Here is a 21,247-nt window from a genome sequence, read left to right as displayed (position 1 = left end):
TTATCAAGCGTTCAAGTTTAAAAATTATTCGGTTTGATCCGGTTTTTTATTTGATCAAATTAAAACTTTAAAAAGTTTCAAAAAATATTATAATTTTTAAAATTTTTAAAAGTTTAAAATATTATAAATATTGAAACTTTTAAAAGTTCTTAACTTTTAAATATTATAATTTTAAAATTTTAAAAGTTTAAAATATTATAAATATTGAAACTTTTTAAAAGGTTCAAATTTTATAATTCAAAACCTTTTAAAAGTTTAAAATACTATAAATATTGATGTAAAACATAAATTATCTTATTTATCTACATTTGTGCTTTTTATTTCTTATAAGCTATAAAACATATTTTTGTGTATGATTTTATAGATGAGTTGATATTCTTTCATTAATTTTTTAATTTTGGATCTAAGGAAGAAAAATTGACATCGCAAGACCTTAATTTGATGTTTGAGTCAAGTTTTGGGGTTTAAAGAAGAAAGATGGACGACAAACACACATGTTTTATTAGCTATACATAGGCATGACCAGTGTTACGGTTGTCACGGTTACGGTTTATTAACCATCGGTTATGGTTAGAAATTTTGTTTAACCTTAATTAAACGGTTACGTTTAAATATGGTTCCGGTTCAAGTGGTTACGGTTATATACGGTTACTGTTATTTGATAATATGATACAGTTGATATTATTTGATGATATAACATAATTGATATTATTTATTTATAATTAATATGTTCTTATAGTGTACTCATATTTCCATATATCATATGATTCATATTAAATAAATAATTATTAGTATATTTTATTATGTTTTTAAAATATTATAAATCAAGTAAGGATTTTGGTTGGAGAAGTTTCTAAACGTGTGGATCTAAAACCAAATAAGTATATGGATGAAATTATCAATAATTGGATGCATGTGTTGACTATGCTGGTCTTCATAAATTTTATAAATTTTTTGAGAAAATAAATAATTTTGTTCTTGGATTTTGATGGGTTAACAAGTTGTGTGGTAGTCTAAAAAAAGATTTTTTAGTGGAAAAATGTGAAGAAGTTGACGAGGAAGAAGAAGAAAAAGAGTATAACAAAGAACCAGACGGTAAAAATAACAATGACAATTACCATAAATTTTGACAATGAAAATGACAAGAAAGAATATGAAGAATAAGAAAACATTGAATAAAACATGAAAACATATGTGGTAGCGATCAATTAAATATGCAAACGAGTTAAATTCATGATTATAAAATTGTTTTGTTTTTTCTGGTGGTCAAAGAAATGGTTTAGGATATGTGAGGTCATCAGTTTGATTTGCCTCGCCTAGATGTCGAGTTAAATTCATGATTTTTTTTTATCATATTTGATTTTATAACATAACTGATTTTTTATATTTTAAAAAATTGTATATCTGAAATTTAATTTCTTTCTTTAATACTAATTTAATTTTTTTATAAGATAATATTTTATTACCGTCATCAATCATAGATAATTTTCATCAAAATATATAAAATAAATCTACGCATAGTGTGGGTTCAAAACCTAGTAAGGGGAGAAAAGCTATGTGAGACTGCTTCAGAGAAGGCAAGAAAAGTGGCTGAAGTCGTACAGACTCTGCATCAGAGGGAGTCTTTAGTGTCTTTCATTTTAATAAGGAACGTTGTCGTTTAAGTTTTGGGGATATAAACAAGAGAACTAGGTTGAACCAAATTATTACATGAAATGAACCGGATTATCGTTACTTCACATTGTTCACATTTCACAACCGTGTGAATTAACTTACTATACTAGATTTTAACCGGAATTTTTTTTAATTAACTTATTTTTTGGCGTTTGTTTTAATATATTTTAATTAATATTTAGATTCTATAATTTTAGATAGTTATATTTTTTTTTTGTGTTTGGTACGTGTTATGATTGGCATAACAACTCTCGTTAACTTATCTTATTATATAAAGTTGGGTTTGAAAGTTAGCCATTAACAAGATTTTGACATGTGTCAAGTTATCAATCTCAGATTTTGACATGTGTAAAAATTAATATTTAATAAAAGAAATTTGATTACAACAAAAATAAAATATTTTGTTTTAAAAAATATTAATAATATAAAAAGATAATTATCAAAACTTACAGAATTTATAAAAAAATAAAATTTTTTAAAATAATTATAAAATTCGAAATTATGATATTATTTACTTATTTTTAATATTTAAGTTATTAATTCTAGAAAAAAATATAGAAAAAGGGATTAAAGAAAATATACAGTTAATTATTAATTCTAAATTTTGTAAATACTCACTTCTATAAAACATAGATCATCTTATATTTAAATAATTTGTTCAAAAACATTGCTTTCAATTTTGTTTAATTGGGAATTTTTTTTTAAAATGGAAAGGTAAATTTTTCTTATGTTTTTAAACCAAATTTTCTCCTACTTTCTCCTTTTCCAGTTGGGAATAGGTAAGAATAATATGGTGACCTAAAAAAAGATTAATATATGCATATTCTTTTCCTAATACTGTATTTTTAAAAATTATTTTAGTATTTTTAGATTATTTTATTTAATTTATATTTTTTGAGGAAAAAAAAATTTTAATTTATATTTTCATAATTGAATTATTTGAGATATATTACCATACTTATAATTTTTTATTGTTTCTTTAATTATGCCAAATTAATTTTCTTCTAATTTCTCAACCTTGATTGGTTGGTCATAAACCCTTCTTTTTTTCTTCAAACATAATTGTTACCATTATTTTCACTCAATCCCAAATGGAGATAACGAGTAGAAGTTCTTCAATCTAATGGATGGATAAAATAAGTTAATCAAACACAAGCTTACAACAAACATAGATAGATAGATTGAAAAAACATAAATCGTTGTTGATAGATCCATAGGATCTCAATGACTCTGATACCCTGGTTTGCGTAAAAGTTTATAAGAATTTATATGACCACATATGTCACCAAAATGCACTTATTTTTCTGGTCAAGGGTCTTCAGAGAACTTCATGATGGGTGACCTTCCTGGAAGTGATTGTCGGAACTATGCGAGTGAGGACAAAACACAAGAAAATATCATTTGTTGATTTGTAGGGTCGGTAAACAAGTTTTTAAAACCTCTCAAACATAACAAACTTGCCATCAAATATGGGTGGGTCCAAATGCCGAGAATAGATGTAGGGCCCACTTAGGAAGGTGGACCATGGACTGAGAGTGGACATGGGCTCACTAAGCAAGGTGGCGGTTTAGGCGTTACAGAGACAGAGACTACATCATAGTGTGTCAAAGGCATTTCCACGAATACATTTGGAAATTTAACAGTAGTTACTATCAAAACATATTGTGACGTTAGAAAAAGGTTTTTACTTTCAATGGTTGTCGGACCAAGCCATTTTGAGATAGCAAAAAGACGTGAACATTTTCTCTCCACACAGGAGGAGGGCAGAGCCGAGGTTGTCTCTATGGTGGAGAAGATTGGACACAAGGTTATCTCCCTAAGAGAGGGAGGTGGAGGAGGTTGGATGCAAGGTTATCTCCCAAAGGAGGAAGGCGGAGCCAAGGTTCTCTCCATGGTGGAGCAGGTTGGATGCAATGTTCTCTCCATAAGGGATGAGGGCGGAGCCGAGATTTTCTCCATGGCGGTCATACATTATTGTGATGATACATCATTGATTACTATATTATGTAATATATAAACACATTAATCCAACTATTTTACTTTCACTTCTGTATAGTTACTATCACGAATACATTAGAAAAATGCTTTTACTTTCATTGGTTGTCGGAGCAAGCCATTTTAAGATAGCAAAAAGACGTGAACATGTTCTCTCCACATAGAAGGATGACACAGCCAGGTTCTCTCTATGGTGGAGAAGGTTGGGCACAAGGTTATCTCCCCAAGAGAGGAAGGCAGAGCCAAGGTTCTTTCCATGGTGGAGGAGGTTGCACGCAAGGGATGAGAGATGAGAGCGGAGCTGAGGTTTTCTCCATGGTGGTAATACATTATTTTGATGATATATCATTGATTAGTATATTATGTAATATACTTTTTATTCAAAATGTTTTTTGAGCCAACAATTTTAGTAATTAAAAAACTATGCAGAAATAAAAGTAAAATAGTTGGCTTAATGTATTCATATAGACATTTTATAGATGGTGATAAAGAATATATTTGTAACACAGAGTATATTTAGGTGTAAAAAAAATACAATTTTAATAGTGACGTACATAAAAGATTTGTAAATAAATATAATAAATCAGTGTATTATAACAAAAATAAAATTTATAAATAACTAACAACAAATTTTAATATATATTTTTTTATTTTAATTTAATTTATAAAACTTAAAACCTGCACATCGGGCGGGTCCTCATCTAGTTTGATATAAACCTAAAATATTTGTGATTTTAGTAGACAAACCAGTAAAAAACAATATAATCATATTTTATGCAAACTCTAATCCGCTCTATAACAAAGATCCGCAAGAATTTAATTTTTTTAGCAAGTTAAAAATATCTAAAATATTTAAATTATAGATACTAATTTTTTTTATAATTATTTAAAGTATTTTTGGATATTACAAATAATAACTTCACGTTTGGATATTTTTGTTTTCATTTTTATTTTTTAGATACTTTTCTTATTTTGTTCTCTGGATCTCCTTCTAATTACAACATCTATTTAATTAATAGATGATTTTGTGATATTTTGTAATTTGTCTTATCACGAATTTATGGTTTCAAGATATTGATACGAATCACATTCAATACACTGCAGGGATCTATAAGACCAATTAACGATTTTTACTTAATGGAAGATGAGCATTGAGGAGCACTTCATAGAACTCAAATGCATAGGCAATTTCAGAAAAGAAAAATAAGAGCCATTACATAGAGTTGAAGTCAGTGTCCCATAGACTCATAGGAAACAATCAAAACAGATAACTCTGCTCGAGTAGACCTAAGAAATGGGCAGTAACGATACTCACTCAGCAATATCACTGAAATCCAATTGTTTCTTCTTGCAAATGGTTCCTCAACTCCGCTTTGAACTGGTATGCTAAGAAGTTAAGCTTTGTTCTTCAGTTTCACATAACCATAAAGACTTCATTAAGGCTCTCAAGTCTCACCAAATGCCCAAATCAAACCCTAGACAGTCCACACTTCGTAAACAATCTGAAAAGGCATCCTTATAAACCTACCCATCACTAACTGCTTTCTAACCAAGTCACTCCCATTACTCTTCTTGAACTCAAATTCCCTGCATACAATCATCACAACAGGCTATATACTCTGCTATATTCAGTCTTACACTAGTTATAATCTTATAGTAGACCTATAGACTAAAAGGCTCGAGCACCTCACATAAAATCACTGTATTATCAATTTATCATCTTACCATTTGACACAGTAGACACAGACACAAATCATCCACATTTACTAAGAGCTGGAAACAATCTAAAATCTGACTGAGTTAGGTCTCCTACAAAGCTCAAGATGCTAATGCAATTCAATGGAAACTACCGACAATCACTCTGCTATACCACTTAAAATCCAAAGCTCAATCTTTACATCTTAAGAATGATTCCTCTTCTTTGGACAGATTATATTGCTTAACTGCTGACATGATAGGAAATTAAGCGTTCTTATTCGGTTCACGAGACCAGAAAGACTTAAATAACGAGAGACTCTCAACCCTCTCTCTTAACCAAATGCTCAAACCAAAACCCTGTAACAATCCACACATCCTAAATAATCCGAGACAATACTTATAAAAACCTAGCTCCTTAGCAAGTCACAACAGGCCATCCAATCATATATAATCTGCTGCATTCAGTTCTAGACTGCTTATAGTAGACATATAGAGTAGACTATAAAACCTTGAGCACTTAAACTTGTACCAATAGACCACCCACTGTCTCTCTTGAATTACCATCTTACCATTTGCCACATTAGAGATAGAGACAAAAACCATCCAAATTCACTATGCACAAAAGACAATCTAAATCTATAAATAGAGCGAGCTTATTAAAAAAGTTTGATCATCTCCTACAAAGCTAAAGATGCAAACCCATAATAACTCTGCTATATGAATCACATTCAATACACTGCAGGGAGCTATAAGAAAAACCACTGATAACCATTGATGAATTATCTCCAAAAGAAAGATTCTATACAGATTGATCCAAAAAAAAAAAGAAACCAAAAAAAATATATAATTAAAATAAGAATCACAGCCCAAACCCCAACCTCAACCCCAAATCCCAATAAATCAAACTTACAAAATGAATCGCCGATGAGGATTGCAGTCATCAGAGCAGAAATCATTAGTCTCTAACATAACTCTCAACATCTCATGACTAAACCTTTCATCATTAGGATCAGAAACTATAGACGAAACCTCATCATCATCATCATCATCATCTTCTCCTCTCCTACGAGGTCTCAACACACGAAAGCATCCACCTTTACGCGACCCAGAAGAAGAAGAAGAAGAAGATGGTTTCGGCGAATTGGGTTTCTTACGAAACTTGGATAAAAATCGATTCCTACTCTTCGAAGACATCATTACCAATTGATGATTCATTCCATCATCATCATCATCATCATCAACGATTGTTACATCTTTCTTCTTCTTCTTCTTCCTTGTCGTTGTCGTGTTGGTATCGTTATCGACTCTGTTTTGTTCATTCAACGAAATCTCACTGTGATTCCCAGGCATTAACCAGACGCTAAAGATTCTGAATTTTTTCTTCTTTCAAAACAATACCCAAATCAAGATTCTGAAAATTGTGAAATTGAGAGATTACAAAAAGGAAAGGACTTGTTTTTGTGTTTGTTGTCTCTCTTCTTCTTCTTCTTCTTCTTCTTCTTCTTCTTCAGGAGGGGCTTTCACTTAGGTTTCTTTCTCCCTAATCAAAAAGAAAAAGAAAAAAAAAAAATCTTCGCTGGCTTGCAATTAAAATTGTGTGTTTAACGACTTTATTGATTTAATTATTATTTTAATTAGATTCGGGTATATCGCTGTTTTTTTTCTTTTTCTTTTCTATCATTAATGTATTATTTTCTTGGTTTCAGATTTAAATATATTATTCCGCTATCCCTTTCATTAAAAATGTCGGATTTATTTTTGTTTCACAAAAAACATTCTTTTAATATATTGTGAAAAACTAAATCTCTGTTTTATTCCTATTATTCCAACTTATTAACTAATTAAAAAAATTATAATGTAACTGTTTAGAAAGTAATTAAAAATTTTATATTTATCTTTCATTAATATAGTGTAATCCTTTATTGAATACAATATTTAAATAATTCTGAAGATTTTATAGAAAATATTTTTTTGGGGGCATATTAATAGCTAATGTTTTATTGTTGTTTTTTTTTTATTTATCCATCAAATGTTAAGTTTAACTTATTCTATTTACTGTTTTGTTGACCAAAAAAAGAAAGAGATCTTATTAGGTCTAGCATTTATGAACCAATTTGATAATGAACACGTGTATACGCACTTGCCATTGGTGTTAGTTTGTTACTTGTCCCAAGCAAAGTTACCAAATTTGAACCGGTATCTTGATAAATAAGTTTGATTCTAAGTATTTTTGTCTTTACTTTTGTTTCCTCGGATCTCCTGAAGAGACATAATTCTATAGTATATGAAATTAAAAGGGAAATGGATATCATACAGTTCGTAATTGGTTTAAGCTTTATTTTATTAAAATGTTAAATGTCCTTTTGTAATCACGATTAATACTAATTTTACGTTTTACTTCTTTTTTTTTAAAAAGTTTTGTTAGATTTTTAGATACAATTTATGAAAATCTTGTAATTTCAACACAATTTGGAGTACTAGCTAGGAATGAATCTGAAAATAGTTGAAATTGGGGAAACTTTCGTATATATGTATAATTTGTGGAAATGTCGACGTTTCACAATATACGATTATGCATATGATGAATTATCAATCATATAAAAGATTGTCGTATTTCTTATGTGAAACGCACTGATCATATGTGATATGACCTAAAAATGTTTGAAATATTTATTTTAGTAAAATGTTTTAAGAACTGTGGAATATTTGCATTATTTTATTTTTCCACTCCACCCGCATTATGCCTTTTTCTAAAGAAGACTATTTCTATATATTTTCGATTAAGTGATTTAGGAATAGCACTTTTAGGTAGTGAATGGAGACAGTGAAAAAGCGGAATTCAATTTTTTTTTTGTCAAAAACGCACTGTAGTCACCAATCAAGGGTTTTCAGATAAATTAGCGTTTTTCAAAAAAAAAAAAAAAAAAAAAAAAAAATTTGCGGTTTTTGTCCAGCATAAGGTGAACCGCCTTTTCAAAAGTCCATAGCTATTACCCAGCGGTTTTTGAAACCACATCAAATAGTACAGTTTTTTATTTCCTTTTCAATATAAATAATATATATCTTATACAAAAATCAAAAAATCAAAAATAAAAGAAAAACACATTTTTTTATCTTTCCTCTCTCGTCTCTGTGCTTCTCACTCTCTCACTAACATGTAACATTTTTAAACACTATTATACAAACATTTGATTTATATTAACACAAAGAATACATATGCTAAACAATAGATTTTAAATTATTATGATAAATATAAATGATTATAAATTCAGTTTCTATATTAACAAATAATTTTATAACATGTGTTTTAAACTTCAATTAAAAATACATTTGATCCGCACGTACCGCAGTTAACCCGCACCGCACTATCAAATCGTTTGTCCCGCACAACCAAATCCGCTGTTACCATTCGGACCCTTAGACTTAGAGGGTGAATTATTGTTTTTCCATTATATTTGATAAATAAAACTTTGCAACAACATGCAAACTAAAAATTGGCACACTTCAACTCGTACATATGACTATCAGAAATCTAAAACTGTTATTATTTTGGAAACATTAGAAGATAGTCTTTAATTACACCCTCGGAATCTTATGAGACAAAGAGAAAGCTTCAATGCCTCCGCGAACTTATGTTTCTAAGATCTGATGACAACATTTTCGTCGGAAAAGAGTCTTGGTTGAATGTAATAACGTCGCTGATTCCATGGCAAGATATACGAGAATTCTGACAAACATTAGGAGTAACGATCCTCGCATTGTTCACATATATACCGGACCCTCCAGATTTTGTGATGGTGAACATTTTATCAGACGACACGCTACAAGGAACAAGAGTTCTGTTAGGGAAATGAAGCATGTGGTTGATCATAAGCCACGCAGGGATCGTATGTCTTAGGATAAATGACTCAAGATTCTCTTGATGTATGTCTGCATGAGAAAGATCGTTGTCGCTAGGCATCAAGAAAGTGATATCTGTGTTCCTGAAGTAATCTGTATCGTTGAGGAAACGGAGAAGGATGACAAAACCGTTGTAAGATTGCCTTCTCATATCGGACATGGCAGAGATGAGGTCGGTTTGGTTGTAGTTGTCATGTCTCAATATGAGATGTGGTGGCTCGGTGGATGCAAGAATCGTAAGAAAAAAGAAAAACAAAGGAGCTATAACTAGAAAAAGATATTTCATACTAGTTGATATTAGAATCACCACCACTCATATAATTAATTATAAAACTTTGAAAACAAGCATATATATACGATGTGGGAAGAGAAAAAGTTCATGATCTTTACGAGTTAATACTAAACCGGTGTGAGTCTAGTAGTGATTAGTTGATGCATGGTTGATTCGTGAATGTTGTTTTGTCATCTCTTAAGTGTGTGACAAGAATACTCGTGTGAATTTTCTCTCTCTCCTAGTCATACTTATATCCATTTCTAAAAAAAAAATATTTTTTGAATTGTAAATTTTAAGTTATATATTATATGATTTTCATCCGTTACTTTAAAAATGTTAAAGCTACACTTATTATGTTGAAACGGATAAAGTAACTTTTAGTTTTGGGAAGCTCTTGAAGATATGTTATAGAGGTTAGAACCTCAATTAATCTCTCACAAACGCTTATACAAACGGTCATGAGCTAAAACCTAGTCTTGAATTACACCAAATTATGTGTTAAAACTTAAATTACATAAAGAACCTCTACTAGAGATGAAAAATAAAAACAAACACAAAACTGTGTTATACACCTTAAGTATATATAACCGAAATAAATACACACACATATATGTACATCCACACAGTCAAGAAATAAAATAAAAATCAAGAAGATGATGAAGAAGAAGAAGAAGAATTAGGAGTTGAGTGACTGTTTAGTGAAAAACAAGATCATTAAACCCCCGTTTAGAGGCTAAGCCAATGACACACAACATGTAAAACACCTTTCCACTCTTCACTTTTGCTTTTACTATTGCCTTTCCTTTCTCCACTCTCATCTTAGCCTTAACCAATATTGGCTTCTGTGTCTGTGAGTCTCCTAACCACTCTCGCTCTTCTGCTTCGGGTTCCTCCTCTATCGTCTCGAGCCTTCCCTTGAGTATCTCCTCCAAGTCTTTCCCCAACTCACATATTCTCTTATTCTGTCAAATCATAACATCCTTTTGAAAGTTACATATCTAATACTGAAAAAATATGAATTCAAAATCTCGAATTTGTTTGCTACTTATACCTCACAATCACGATTTAAGTTCCTCTTGTTCATCCGTCGATGTACAACCCACCACATCTTCCTATACACCAAGCTCCTCATATAGCCTACTTGCTTCTTCAAAATTCTTTCTTCTTGTCACATCAGTTTCTTTAAAGGTTTCAGAAAATGTGATGGCTTTCACCAACCCTTTTGTACAGCTTTATAATGATACCTCTTGATTCTCTCAAAGTGACCAAAAAAGTTTGTTACTTTACAGACAAGCTTCAATCTTTAAATGTGTTGCTTCTCATTATAGCACATATTAAAAAAACGAGGTGGTTGTCACAAATCATCACATTGTTTTGTAAAGTCTTTTATGTTCTGTAAAGTGACCATATCCTTTATCATGCTATATCTCTTCTTAACTTTTGTTTTTTTTTTTCCTTTCTCTCCCTTACTTGATGCTTTATTAGTCACGCTTAATCTCCAGCAATTAGATCAAATAACATTTTACATTAAATAACAGCTCCTTAATCATGCTATTTCGTATATTGTCAACGACTAATATCAAACTGAATAATGCTATATAAAATGTACTTGGAACTCGAAAAGCATCAACAAACGCGAGTCCGAGTTTCACTAGCCACAATTAACATGGCGCATGGCAAAGTCTTAGAGAGGTTAAGTAAGAAGGTCGTCCATTCACTTGGAACTTCTAATTATATACGCTTCTCACTTTGATCTATATATAATAGTTAAAAGCATGGAGACTAGAAACAACTCGACCAATAGAATAATACAAATAATTACATAACATCAGATACAAATTTAAGTTTGCATATATATAAACTTTTCAAAAAATCGTATAATATGAATCACTATGCAAAAAAAAAATATATTAGAAAAGAAGAGGATAGACACAAACTGATCAGTCCCAATATGAGCATTGAGCTGACTACACACTTAGCGCACTTAGAGGATGTATAGCTTAACTGAGTAATTTTAAAGCCGCTTCGTTATTTGGTTTTGACGGACACAAACATATAGTTTTTTTTTTTTTTTTTTTTTTCTCATACATAAATGTTACTAAGAATTTTAAAATGTAGTGAGGATTCACTCGTCCACTTGCTCTCATCTATGAAAACAAAAAGGATAAAGATAAATTGAACCGTGTTCTTAATTTTTCCCCTATTTCAAAACCTCAAAAATACAAGTCTATAACAACATCATAATTCATAAATAACATTTGATGGTCTTACAATTACATCATTCCTCTGTTTCTGATCTCGTTTTGTCTAAATACGAAGTCACAAACGTCAAAAGTTTAGCCTTTTCTCTGACACAATAGGGAAGCCCCAATGAGAAGAGAGAATGTAACTGGGATATAAACCTTCCTTGTTCATTTTATTAGTGATCCGCGCGTAAATGCTCAAAATCCTTCTTGGTAAGACCAGCGCCTTAAGAACCAGCCTCCTTGGTCGGTTTAGTCTGAACCCTTTTGACTTGCTCTCAACCTTCTTTCCCAAGTTATGTCTTTTAGTTCTTGTCGTCATTTTATCGTATGAATGGCTTAGCTTCTGGTACTGGGATGTTGATCTTGACCGGCCGTACTTACCAATTATCTGCAACATCTTGAGCTTTTCGTTGAAAACACAAAACAAAGCAAAATAGACGGTTTCAAAGATATTGTTGTTCAAGTGTTGGAGAGTAGTTTATAAGAGAAAGAAAATACTTATTTAAATGAGCAAAAGGATCAAAAAGAGAAACAATTTGAGTAACAAACAAAGAACACTTTGATGATGATTGATGAGAGAAGGGGCTCCATAAATGATAAGAGAGTGAAAGGAAAGATTCTGAAGGCACATGGATATATTCTTCTCTGAATTTATTAAAAACCACAAATCCCCAAATCCTCTGAATTTTTGCAGTTTTTGTTTAACCACACAACACAAGCCAGAGAGAGAGACTGCATGTATTGTACTTATGTGGATATAACTATCACATATAGAAAAAACAAGAGAGAGGAAAAAAAAAAGGAATTGGTCTAATAGTGAATAGAAAAATTGAGCAATGATTGAAATAAAAGATTTATAATCTAAATAAGAGATTAAGGTTAAGGAGATGACAAGCGACTAACGAGGCAGCGGCTTAATAATTTGGCAACATGAATAGATGAGAGGATTAATGAGACAGACAAATCTCCTTAACCTTTATTGCAATGTGCTACAATACAGCTAATAACTGAAGTAAACCAGATAAATTAGATTATAGTAAAACCGGATTACATATTCTAAAAGAGACTTCTCAAACCAGCAAGTCTTTTTCTCAAGGATGTTGCACTTCTCTAACTACTTTGTTGAAGCATACACCTGGTTTAAATTATATAGGGAAGTTTCTCGGGACAAATGATTTGGTCTGAATCGATCCGAAACAAGCTTCATCCATGACCATGATAAATTGTGGACCAATATCTTTTGGCAAAAGTTTGGTATTCACTTTCACATGTACAATCATCCTATTCCTATATTTTGTAATTCTCGAGCTCATTCCACATAGTCGTTATACCAATGTAATTAAGAACAGATTGTCCACTATGTTTGCAATCCATAATATTTGACTAATTAAATTGAGGTATTTGAAACCTGTTGCAGATAAAAAATGAGTGCAAAGATTGTCCCATAGCTTATGAGACTTTGGGACAAATGTAACGTTTAACCTTAGGTTCAATGGAGGTCTTAATCCAACATAATCATTGAATTATTAGTCACTCACATAATCCAAATAAAGTTTCTGTTATTCTTCTCTTCTCCAAAGGAATTTGTATCATATCTATAGGCCCATATTGTTTATGAGCGAGTCGTTCACCTTGAAGCAGAATCAACTCAATATTATTAGATGGAATTTTTTGTTATAAATAATAAATCTAAATTAGGCTAAATAGCTAAATATGTCTCGAGCTCTCTGGCGGCGACGCATTAGATTTTTCAAAAGAATGCTTCTCTATTAATATATAAGGGATATTAACCATTAGAATGAAAAAGCTAAGTCAATGGAATTTTGGTCATTTTTCCTGTTAGCGCAAAATATATTTACCAAATAACACGCAATTGTTAGATATAAAATCATACCAAGGAAGGATACTAAAAATGTATCATATACTTTGAAATATTTTTTGATGGTTATCGATCTCTCTGATCTTCTTCTCTTGGCTTAATCTCTTCTCTTCTCTTCTCTTTATCAATCTCTTCTCTTTCTTTCGTATCTTCTCCCTTGTTCCTCTCTCAATGGCTGCTCAAGCTGAACGAGCATTTGGTGTCACCAACATCAAATCTCACATCCCTCTGATCCTTGATTTAGATGATCACAACTACGATGCCTGGAGAGAACTCTTTCTCACTCATTGCCTCACGTTCGATGTCTTAGGACATGTTGATGGCTCGTCTGCTCCAGCAAACGCGAATGATCAAACTCTGCTGAAACGAGATGGACTCGTTAAGCTGTGGATCTATGGAACACTGGCTCAACCTCTCTTCAAATCCTCATTCAAAACCGGAGGTACATCAAGAGACATTTGGCTCCGTATAGAAAATCAATTTCGTAACAACAAGGATGCGAGGGTCATGAAGATTGACAATGATCTGCGAACCATGGAGATAGGTGATATGTCCATTCAAACTTATTGTCAATCCCTGAAGTCACTGGCAGATCTTCTCTCCAATCTTGATGCTCCAGTCAATGAACGCAATCTTGTGATGTACATGCTGAATGGACTCAACGAAAAGTTTGATAACATCATCAATGTTATCAAACACCAGAAGCCATTTCCATCTTTTGATGATGCCAAATCCATGCTCGAAGATGAATAGAGTCGCTTGAAGAAAGCTCACAAGACCATTGCTTCACATATAGCTCATGCCTCATCTCCTACGGCGTTGGTCACGACAAGCAACAATTCCCAGAATCAGCAGCAGAGGAACAACCGACCATGGCGTCGAAACAATCGCTTCAACAAGGGTCGCAACAATTCTCTGCAACAAAACAATCTCCCGCTGCAACAACAGAGACAACAGTTTCCCACTTGGGGGTCCTACTGGCCAAACCCTTACAACCTGTGGCAACAACCTTCGTTTGCACCTTGGGCACAATACCCTCCAACTGTTCAGAACCGTGGTTTACTAGGACCAGCTCCGAAACCACCTAACGCTCACAATGCAGAGGCACACACTGCTGATCTTCAGCCAACTCGAGACTTTGCAGAAGCGTTCAACACCATGACACTTGCAGAACCAAATGGAGGGGATTGGTATATGGACACAGGTGCCACAACACATTTAGCTTCTTCACCAGGTACTCTCCACTCTGTTTTTAATTTGAGCAACAGAAACTCAATCATTGTTGGCAACGGTTCTTCCATTCCTGTTTCTCTTTCTGGTCACACCTCCCTTGCTTCAAACACTCGTCCTTTTCACCTTAATAACATTCTCATTACCCCCAATATCATCAAAAATTTGATATCTGTTCGAAAGTTCACAAAAGACAATGCTTGCTCAGTAGAATTTGACCCATTTGGTTTTCTTGTGAAGGATCTTCTCACTCGGACTCCCCTGCTCCGCAGTGACAGTACTGGTGATCTATATCCCTTCCAATCACCACACAACAACACCATTTCGCACACTGCTTGTCTTGCTGTTTCTCCGTCTTTATGGCATATGCGTCTCGGACATACCAATAAGGAGACGTTTAAATCTCTTCTTTCTTCCAATAAATTTCAATGTAATAAGACTAGCTTACCAACATCATGTAATGCTTGTCAACTTGGGAAACATGTTCGACTTCCTTTTCTTAAATCAAATTCTACTACTACTAGCCCATTTGAACTTATTCACTCTGATGTTTGGACCTCACCTGTTCCAAGCATTAGTGATCTTCGATATTATGTGATCTTTCTTGATGATTTTACTCATTTTCTGTGGGTGTATCCTCTTCGAAGAAAAAGTGAAGTATTCTCAAAATTCCTTCACTTCACTACCTATGTCAAAACTCAATTCAACACATCCATCAAATCTTTTCAATGTGACAATGGTGGTGAATACTCCAATGACTTGTTCACTCGTCACTTTGATACTAATGGGATTGTGGTTCGTTTCTCATGTCCTTACACTTCCCAGCAAAATGGCAAGTCCGAAAGGATGATAAGAAATATAAACAACACTATCCGCACCTTTCTCTTTCAAGCTCAGCTCTCACCATCTTTCTGGACTGAGGCTCTGCATACGGCTTGTCACTTACTAAACATCTTGCCCAGCTCTTCGATCAACTTTAAAACCCCTTTCTCTACCTTGTTCAAGCGGGAACCTACATATGACCATCTGCGTATATTTGGTTGTTTATGTTACCCAAACTTGAACAACTCCACAAAACCTACCTTGTCTCTGTTGTTGCAGCGGGAGATTTTTTTGTTGCAGAGAATTGTTGCGACCCTTGTTGAAGCGATTGTTTCGACGCCATGGTCGGTTGTTCCTCTGCTGAGTCTGATGCTGCTGATTCTGGGAATTGTTGCTTGTCGTGACCAACGCCGTAGGAGATGAGGCATGAGCTGTATGTGAAGCAATGGTCTTGTGAGCTTTCTTCAAGCGACTCTCTTCATCTTCGAGCATGGATTTGGCATCATCAAAGGATGGAAATGGCTTCTGGTGTTTGATAACATTGATGATGTTATCAAACTTTTCGTTGAGTCCATTCAGCATGTACATCACAAGATTGCGTTCATTGACTGGAGCATCAAGATTGGAGACAACAGTTCCCGACTTGGGGGTCCTACTGGCCAAACCCTTACAACCTGTGGCAACAACCTTCGTTTGCACCTTGGGCACAATACCCTCCAACTGTTCAGAACCGTGGTTTGCTAGGACCAGCTCCGAAACCACCTAACGCTCACAATGCAGAGGCACACACTGCTGATCTTCAGCCAACTCGAGACTTTGCATAAGCGTTCAAGGGCTTGTAGTAGTAGAATTTGATTTAAGAAAAGGAAGTCGACCATGTTTCCCAAGTTGACAAGCATTACATGATGTTGGTAAGCTAGTCTTATTACATTGAAATTTATTGGAAGAAAGAAGAGATTTAAACGTCTCCTTATTGGTATGTCCGAGACGCATATGCCATAAAGACGGAGAAACAGCAAGACAAGCAGTGTGCGAAATGGTGTTGTTGTGTGGTGATTGGAAGGGATATAGATCACCAGTACTGTCACTGCGGAGCAGGGGAGTCCGAGTGAGAAGATCCTTCACAAGAAAACCAAATGGGTCAAATTCTACTAAGCAAGCATTGTCTTTTGTGAACTTTCGAACAGATATCAAATTTTTGATGATATTGGGGGTAATGAGAATGTTATTAAGGTGAAAAGGACGAATGTTTGAAGCAAGGGAGGTGTGACCAGAAAGAGAAACAGGAATGGAAGAACCGTTGCCAATAATGACTGAGTTTCTGTTGCTCAAATTAAAAACAGAGTGGAGAGTACCTGGTGAAGAAGCTAAATGTGCTGTGGCACCTGTGTCCATATACCAATCCCCTCTGTTTGGTTCTGCAAGTGTCATGGTGTTGAACGCTACTGCAAAGTCTCGAGTTGGCTGAAGATCAGCAGTGTGTGCCTCTGCATTGTGAGCGTTAGGTGGTTTCGGAGCTGGTCCTAGCAAACCACGGTTCTGAACAGTTGGAGGGTATTGTGCCCAAGGTGCCAACGAAGGTTGTTGCCACAGGTTGTAAGGGTTTGGCCAGTAGGACCCCCAAGTGGGGAACTGTTGTCTCTGTTGTTGCAGCGGGAGATTGTTTTGTTGCAGAGAATTGTTGCGACCCTTGTTGAAGCGATTGTTTCGACGCCATGGTCGGTTGTTCCTCTGCTGAGTCTGATGCTGCTGATTCTGGGAATTGTTGCTTGTCGTGACCAACGCCGTAGGAGATGAGGCATGAGCTGTATGTGAAGCAATGGTCTTGTGAGCTTTCTTCAAGCGACTCTCTTCATCTTCGAGCATGGATTTGGCATCATCAAAGGATGGAAATGGCTTCTGGTGTTTGATAACATTGATGATGTTATCAAACTTTTCGTTGAGTCCATTCAGCATGTACATCACAAGATTGCGTTCATTGACTGGAGCATCAAGATTGGAGAGAAGATCTGCCAGTGACTTCAGGGATTGACAATAAGTTTGAATGGACATATCACCTATCTCCATGGTTCGCAGATCATTGTCAATCTTCATGACCCTCGCATCCTTGTTGTTTCGAAATTGATTTTCTATACGGAGCCAAATGTCTCTTGCTGTACCTCCGGTTTTGAATGAGGATTTGAAGAGAGGTTGAGCCAGTGTTCCATAGATCCACAGCTTAACGAGTCCATCTCGTTTTAGCCAAGTTTGATCATTCGTGTTTGCTGGAGCAAACGCATACTACGTTATCTTCAGGGAACAAAAAGTCACGGCCTGCAGTTGTTTAAGGGAAATCTGGGATCACTTACTGCATATACAGACTCGGATTGGGCAGGGTGCTCTGATACAAGACGCTCAACATCGGGATACTGAGTCTACCTTGGCGAGAACTTAATCTCTTGGTCCTCCAAACACCAACAAACAGTGTCTCGCTCAAGTGCAGAATCAGAGTACAAAGGTGTAGCAAATGTAGTGGCTGAGACATGTTGGATAAGAAATCTCCTTCTGGAAATGCATATACCAATACGGACAGCAACTCTTGTTTACTGTGACAATGTAAGTGCTGTATATCTATCCAACAATCCGGTTCAACATCAGAGAACTAAACATATAGAGATCCACCTCCATTTTGTCCGTGAGAAGGTCGCACTTGGTCAGGTGAAGGTTCTTCATGTTCCATCTTCTCTGCAGTTTGCTGACATTTTTACAAAAGGACTACCGACAAAACTCTTTAACGAGTTCAGGTCCAGCTTAACCGTTTGGTGTCCCAACGATTTAACTGCGGGAGGGTGAACGAACATGAGTCTTCCTCAAAACTCGGTCAATAGTAGTTTCAATATTTGTTAGAGATACTCTGCGATATAGTTGGGAGATCATACTTACCTTGTAAAGTCTTTATATACTCTGTAATCTCCTTTGTTAATAATCAAGCAAATACGAAGCCTTTCAGAATGTTCACAAAGATCAAATGTATTTCATATAAGAATAAGTTAATTCATCGTTCATACTTTATGGATTATATAATTTTTTAAAGAAGAAATTTAGATAATTCAAGAATTTGCAACTCGAGATCATGAACATTTTAAGCACAATGTGATATTCAATATCAAAACATATTTCATACTAATCTCTAACAAGTCTTTTGTTCTTAAATTATTGTATAATATGCATCAATGAGCATGTAAATATGCACATATCAAATTATAGTATTCATTAATGAGCATGAGAGTATGCAAATTAGAAGTCACATATTCCATATATGACATGAATTTCAGAAGTCTGACTGCCAAGGCTTCACCGTTGTAAAAACAATGTCAATGTAGAACAAACTATGTTCTACAACAATTAGTAGTTTATTTTATTTTTAAAGTTATATATCTCATAATTGTGACAATACCCACAAAAAAATGCAAATTATATAATTAAATAACTGCAACTTAGAAATGTTGAGTGACTAAAAAAACAGAAATATTGAAAATTTACTTATGTTTTACTTTAATGTTTGCTTTACTATGTATTAGCAGATTTAAAATTTGGTAGATATAGAACAACGATAAAATATTAAGAGAATTGTAAAATCAAAATAACTTAACATGAATACATTATGAATCAAAGAACGGTTTTACGATTTTAATTGAATTAATTTTGATAAACAACAAGAACTGCAAAATCAAAGATTTTAAGAGAATTAAATCACACTGAAAATAATATTTGCTACAATTCTATGCTTACGAAAATACTCGGAACTGAAGAATCTAGGAAACTGTTGCCCTCGACAATATTCAGTACTAAGTCAGTAGTATAAACTAACGTGAACTATCAATGTTTGTGGAAAGTAAACATGTGCTTAATTACTAGCCATGAGGCATGAGAGAGGTGTTGACACCTACAATTGTTTATCATTAGCCAGCTTATTCTATCTTACATTCTCACTTGTAGTTTTAAATTGATGGTTATAAAGAAAACGGCAGACGCATTTCATGTATAACAAAAATTAGCGATACAAAAAAAAAATATATATATATATATATATTGGCATAATTAAGCAGCAAACTGTACTAAACCAAATTAAGCCAAGTCAAGCGACGACGATTCCAAAAGTTACAATTATTTGGGTCCTTTGTTTTCTATGGACTAAGGCCCATTTAAGACCCATTACAAGTAGAAAAAGAAGACGAAAACGCATCTTTGACTTGGTGACGAAGGTACACGCAAAAAGAGGAAACTTTACTCTCTCCCTCATTCACCACTTTCACGTCTTTCAACTGTGTGTAACTCGAGAAGCAAAGTTCACGTTTTCTTCTACCGTCCACACACAAAATAAAACACTCTCTTTGACTTTTCAATAAGTACCAAGTTTAATGATAATCCAATCTTCATTCAATTAAACGTTATTAATCTGATTCATTTTGAGCATAACACAATTAAAGACAAAAATATAAAACATTTTTAGAAACAATAACAAGGTTCATGTAAGTGAAGAAGCCTAAAAAAACGTCTCCGGCGGTAGTAAAACGCCGATCTGAAACGAGACCACCAAACGACGCGTTTCAACTTCAACCTTCGAGCTGATCTCAGTCTCCTCAGTACAACTCGCTTCACTCTCTTAACAGATCTTGATACTTTCTCAGTGAAACTCTGTTTTCTTGAAAACTGGTAGCTTCTTAGAAACAACTGTCTCTTCTCCAAATACTCTCCGTACGGTGGTGCTCCATAAGTACCGTAGTTGTGGTAGTAGTCACAAGTACCACTACTACTGCTTCTCAACACAAGCTTCTCACTCATCTTCGTAATCTGAAAAAAATAGTAAAAAGGCTGAGAAATTAAAAGGGCTAAAGTAAAAAGTCGCCGCCAGAAAAAGCCACCACCGCCGCCGACGCCGTTGTAGTTACGTAATAGGGAAGAGCTTAGTTAGAGGCGTGCGTTGAACTCTCTCTCTCTTTCTCTGTTCTCTCTTGCTAAGCACTTTTATTATATAGTACAGTAGATCTTTTTAGTTTATGTTTTAGGCACTGTTGTGTGTACTTGTGTTGTGTTTCTTCTTTATAATCTTATTGGCTCTTTCTCTCTCATCTCTCTCAAGTCAATACTTTAATATTTTTAACCTATTCCCAATAAGCAACAACATTCTACTAATTAGAGTTAATGTAATTAATTAAGTGAATGTGTGTGTTTTTTTTTTCAAATGAAAATAATATATCCCCTATATATTAATAGAGGAACATTTTGGCAAAAAAGCTGAGATATCAGCATTATAGAGCTCATGACACTATTTCCTTTATTTGTCATCAGCTTTTAAAAATATTTACATTTATTTACCATTGTATTTTTCCAAAATACAATTAACACCAAAAATTAATTTTTTATATTATCTTTCTAACTTAATTATATTTTCATAAAATTTTTAAAATGAATTTTAAGAACTCTTTGTTAATATGATATAATAATATAAAATTGATATTATAATAACTCTTACGGGTTAAATTTTAA

At 33.8% G+C, this 21,247-nt stretch overlaps 3 protein-coding genes across 3 annotated transcripts; all 3 read right to left on the bottom strand.

Moving 5' to 3' along the window:
• Positions 1 to 6,114: 6,114 nt before the first annotated feature.
• Positions 6,115 to 6,964, bottom strand: LOC104771136 (uncharacterized). The gene has a single exon (XM_010495611.3). The coding sequence runs from the start codon at positions 6,715 to 6,717 to the stop codon at positions 6,274 to 6,276; it is 444 nt and encodes a 147-aa protein (XP_010493913.1). The 5' UTR covers positions 6,718 to 6,964; the 3' UTR covers positions 6,115 to 6,273.
• Positions 6,965 to 8,885: 1,921 nt separating this feature from the next.
• On the bottom strand, positions 8,886 to 10,778 carry LOC104771135 (uncharacterized). The gene is made up of 3 exons (XM_010495610.3): positions 10,593 to 10,778; positions 10,249 to 10,503; positions 8,886 to 9,484 (listed from the first exon to the last, which is right to left on the bottom strand). The coding sequence occupies exons 1-3, from the start codon at positions 10,671 to 10,673 to the stop codon at positions 8,981 to 8,983; spliced, it is 840 nt and encodes a 279-aa protein (XP_010493912.1). The 5' UTR covers positions 10,674 to 10,778; the 3' UTR covers positions 8,886 to 8,980.
• Positions 10,779 to 20,114: 9,336 nt separating this feature from the next.
• On the bottom strand, positions 20,115 to 20,796 carry LOC104771134 (uncharacterized). Its single transcript, XM_010495609.3, has one exon. The coding sequence runs from the start codon at positions 20,540 to 20,542 to the stop codon at positions 20,207 to 20,209; it is 336 nt and encodes a 111-aa protein (XP_010493911.1). The 5' UTR covers positions 20,543 to 20,796; the 3' UTR covers positions 20,115 to 20,206.
• Positions 20,797 to 21,247: the final 451 nt, after the last annotated feature.

Source organism: Camelina sativa, chromosome 20, assembly GCF_030686135.1.
Source record: "Camelina sativa cultivar CO46 ecotype springtype chromosome 20, ASM3068613v1".
Classification (NCBI taxonomy): domain Eukaryota; kingdom Viridiplantae; phylum Streptophyta; class Magnoliopsida; order Brassicales; family Brassicaceae; genus Camelina; species Camelina sativa.
Note: the sequence above shows the minus strand (reverse complement) of the source record. Positions and strands in the feature narration are given on the sequence as shown.

Bases quoted from the DNA above. Each gene is read 5' to 3' on its own strand.
- LOC104771136 (XM_010495611.3), bottom strand. From the start codon at position 6,717: ATGCCTGGGAATCACAGTGAGATTTCGTTGAATGAACAAAACAGAGTC.
- LOC104771135 (XM_010495610.3), bottom strand. From the start codon at position 10,673: ATGAGGAGCTTGGTGTATAGGAAGATGTGGTGGGTTGTACATCGACGG. The intron at 10,504-10,592 runs GTATAAGTAGCA...ATGATTTGACAG, and splicing joins ACTTAAATCGTGATTGTGAG to AATAAGAGAATATGTGAGTT. The intron at 9,485-10,248 runs GTTTTTCACTAA...GCATCCACCGAG, and splicing joins AACGGGGGTTTAATGATCTT to CCACCACATCTCATATTGAG.
- LOC104771134 (XM_010495609.3), bottom strand. From the start codon at position 20,542: ATGAGTGAGAAGCTTGTGTTGAGAAGCAGTAGTAGTGGTACTTGTGAC.